This window comes from Notothenia coriiceps, unplaced genomic scaffold, assembly GCF_000735185.1.
Source record: "Notothenia coriiceps isolate Sejong01 unplaced genomic scaffold, NC01 NC01_scaffold00028643, whole genome shotgun sequence".
Lineage (NCBI taxonomy): Eukaryota > Metazoa > Chordata > Actinopteri > Perciformes > Nototheniidae > Notothenia > Notothenia coriiceps.
This window is the reverse complement of record NW_011361344.1, coordinates 1-3,853: the sequence shown is the minus strand read 5'-3', so window position 1 is coordinate 3,853 and position 3,853 is coordinate 1. Positions and strand designations below refer to the sequence as shown.

The 3,853-nt window shown below is 42.3% G+C and overlaps 1 protein-coding gene across 1 annotated transcript; it reads right to left on the bottom strand.

Annotated features, from left to right (window-relative positions):
* Positions 1-2,069: 2,069 nt before the first annotated feature.
* LOC104958304 (striatin-like) lies at positions 2,070-3,803 on the bottom strand (the record flags this gene model as incomplete). The annotated part of the gene is made up of 3 exons (XM_010786024.1): positions 3,633-3,803; positions 3,107-3,208; positions 2,070-2,198 (listed from the first exon to the last, which is right to left on the bottom strand). Coding segments are annotated over exons 1-3 (322 nt in total), but the record flags the coding sequence as incomplete, so codon positions are not given.
* Between the last annotated feature and the right edge of the window lie 50 nt (positions 3,804-3,853).

The window sequence follows — 3,853 nt, the reverse complement described above, 5'->3', positions numbered from 1 at the left end:
TACTATGACCATTCTTTACTCATTTAGAAATATGGTTTGAATGGAGTAATTTGAGTTGTCTGATGCACTTGATACAATTTGACTTGTTAACGTACTGATGTGTTTATTCAAAAACCATTTTCCACACACAAACACAATGTCATGACTTTTTCAACACCTTTTAGACAAACTATGACTTTCTTTAATATGTTTAGAAATCCTATACTGACATTACAGACAAACTATATAATATAATTCTTAACTACATACTTAACAATCATACAACACATTCACACACCATTGACCCAACTCAGGTTTAAAAATCTGGTAGTATGTGCTCACAGCCCTCCGATTGAAAGACGACTGCAGTCACTCACCGCCAAAGTCGCCGTACGAATGACTATACTGTAATAAAAGCTAAATGGTCAGTTTGGTCCGTTCAGCTTTTTTATCTTCTAGAGCTTTAGGTCGTCAGATTGGATGTTTCTTGAAGAAACACTTATGAGCATGGACTGTATTTATTGTCAATGTCAACCACCAACGGAGCATCAGTGATACAGGTTTCCCAAGAAGCCATTGTTGCAGTGTCTCCATAAACAAGATCAGCTTCTTGCCTCAGGCTGAGAGATTTCTCAACTCATACTTAAAACTAAATAGAACGTATATTATTTTTGTGCAGTAGTAGCCCTCCTGTGTTGTAAAATAAGAATAAAATATGTTGGAATGCTTCTCCCTTGAAAATGGCTGTTTATCTTAGGCTGGAGCCACACCAGAACGGTAACGGTCGTATCCGCTACAGTTCTATCATATAGACGCTTCACACAAGGCCGACAGGGAAACGCAGATAACGATAACGGGTCCCAAGGTGGGTAGATCTGCGGACGAAACGCTCTAGGGGGGCCAAACGGCTCCGTGTCTACGCCCTATATGATCATTTTCTGATAACGATGACGCAATAGCCCCACCTCTCCCCACCTCTCCTGCTCACCCCCGTGTCACCTGCGTCATTGCTGATGTGTTTCGCCAACAACAACAACAGTTTTCCGAGTGTTTCGAGCCAGGTCCCGGTATCTCGCAGGACAGTGCACCCAGCAGGTGCCTCCAGCAGAGACCCCCCCGCATGGCAGAGTTTCAGTCAGCCGAAATCTAAAATTCTTCGGTCAAAATGTCGCTTATCGTTTAGGTGTCCTTTGACACTCAGCGAGTCATAACATTAGCTAGAACTAGCTAGATCTGATCGATATGGACATAAACACGAGTGAAGTCTATTCGGACAGGAGAGAGAGATCAGAGATCAAGAGCCCTGCCTCTCCCCAACTCTGCTGCTAAATCCACCGCGGAGAATAAACAGAAGGGCAACCATGGCAACCATGCTCGGAAGTCTTCTTCGCTGCTTTTGGTGTATTTTGTGGCGGAAGTACAAAGCCACTTACAGGCCTGGCATATGTACTACAGCAAATGTATTATCTCTTCGATTTACACACGGCATCTATTGCACGTCTGTCCGTCCTGGGAGAGGGATCCCTCCTCTGTTGCTCTCCCTGAGGTTTCTCCCATGTTCCCCTTTAAACTGTGGGTTTTCTCTGGAAGTGTTTCCTTGTACGATGTGAGGGTCTAAGGACAGAGGGTGTCGTATTGTCATACTGATATTCTGTACAAACTGTGAAGTCCACTGAGACAAATGTAACATTTGTGATATTGGGCTATATAAATAAACATTGATTGATTGATACAGCGTCTCCAGCGGGTCGAGCGGTCTCGTGTGGAAGGACACGTTTCTGGTGCCTATTGCGTGTGGACGGAAGACTTTTTTGATAACGATTTTGGTTTGTTTGCGTTACCGTTCTCGTGTGGCTCCAGTCTTAGTTTATGTTTCGATTGAAATGTTAAACACAGCAATGAATCTCTCATGATATTAAATAGAGGATAAAGAGTGAAGGCTTCCTAAATCTGAACAGTCTTTCGATGTTTCTGGGCTAAGAAATGTAACTGTGTAAATGGATCCGATATAAAGACATGTTTTTTTAGATTGTTTTGAAACAGACAGACTATTCCCAACAATGACTGCTTTGCCATCCTTGAATGTTTACATTTTTCACAATGAACAACAGAAATGATGGCTGAATACGTACTTCCTGACATGAGGTACAGTCCGTTTGGATCCACAGCGAGACACGTGACGGAGTCCAGGTGAGCCACCATCGAGTGGATCAGTTTACCTTCAAACCGGAAAAAAGAAGAACAACAAATGACTCTCTATCCAATTTAATCAGTCTGATAATCTCAACAGACATATTGTAAGGCGTCAGAAAACAATGAGACCTTTTGAACTATCTGATTGGGATACATCATGATGAAGTTAACAGAATTGGACATGTAAAGTTAGCGTTGTGTTCCTTATTTAATAAACTGTTTTAATTTTGAGTTAATGTGCAACATTAAATGTTACATTCTGTTCTTGTATATATCATATTTTCATGTGTATATAGACTTCTAGCGCCATTTTTTATTTGTATTTTATGATGATATATATATATGATCGTAGGAGGAGTTCGACTCATAAGAATTTCATTGCCATTTCTACACTGAATGTGCATATGACATTGAAGGTCCCCTATCATACTGTTTTTCATCAATACATTACAGGTCTCAGATATATACAGAACCTGTCTCTGATTGGCTGAAACACCAAACAGATCATTGCAGCATCCCATAATCCCCTCTGTTTCCAAAGTGCTGATTCTCTGTCTGTTACTTTAGATGAAAATAAGGAGCCCCTCCCCACGCCCCTCAGAGAGATATTTGGTTAAAATAATCCCAATGGTGCTCTAGGAGGAGATTCATGTGATAAGGTGGGGGGGTGTTACCTTGGTTGCTGATTGGCTAATGGTTACACAAGACAAAACATAGTTATGAAATCATAAAGTGGCCAAAATCTGATCAGCTTTTTATAGAAATGGATCAGGACAAAAAGTGAGAGAATCTTTTTTCCTGAAACTTTCAGAATCTCTTTACACAGAGGGGACACATGTTGATGTAGAAAAGACATGGACAAGTGGATTTTGCACGATAGGTCCTCTTTAAAACCTTTGAATCTTTGAATGTAATGAAAGCTCTCCTCTGTCACCTGTGTTGTTATCGAAGAACTGGATGTGCCGGTCCTCCTGAGCTGTGATGGTGATTGGCAGCGTGGGATGACTCAGCACTTTGTTGATCTTGACGGGAGCCTCTGTGTGTGGGCGGACGTGAGAAGGACAGCATTAACATTTAAAACCCACAATCTTCAGTCCATCGGGGACTGAAAGCACTCTGAGAGAGATGGTGTTATCTCAAGGCTGCTGCAGGAAACACAGAGACTCAAAGCATCGAGGGAACACACAGCAGCAGGAGGGATTCTCACAGCAGAACAACGTTGTATATGTTGTTGAGCTGGTGTTTGTGTAACTATGTGGTTTTGTTTACAACCAAGAGAGAGACGTAGTAATGACATTAAACAGGTATTACAGTTTCCCTCCATGAGTGTGGTGCATGGTCGTTCATTTGTTTTCTTTGTATTGTTTCTGTTCGGATTTTATGTAAAGCATTTTTGAGCATTAGGAAAAGCGCTATAAAAATCCCATGTAGTGTTATTATTATTGTTGTTATGATGTTACCTGGAGGTCCGGCAGAGTCCAGCTGCAGGACCAGCTGCTGCGTCTCCATGTTGAAGAGTCCGATGTGTCCGGTGCTGAAGGACGTCACCATGTGAGCCGAGTCGCTGCTCACCAGATCCACAGAGGTGGGCACTCCCAGCTCTGACACACACACACACACACACACACACACACACACACACACACACACACACACACACACACACACACACACACACACA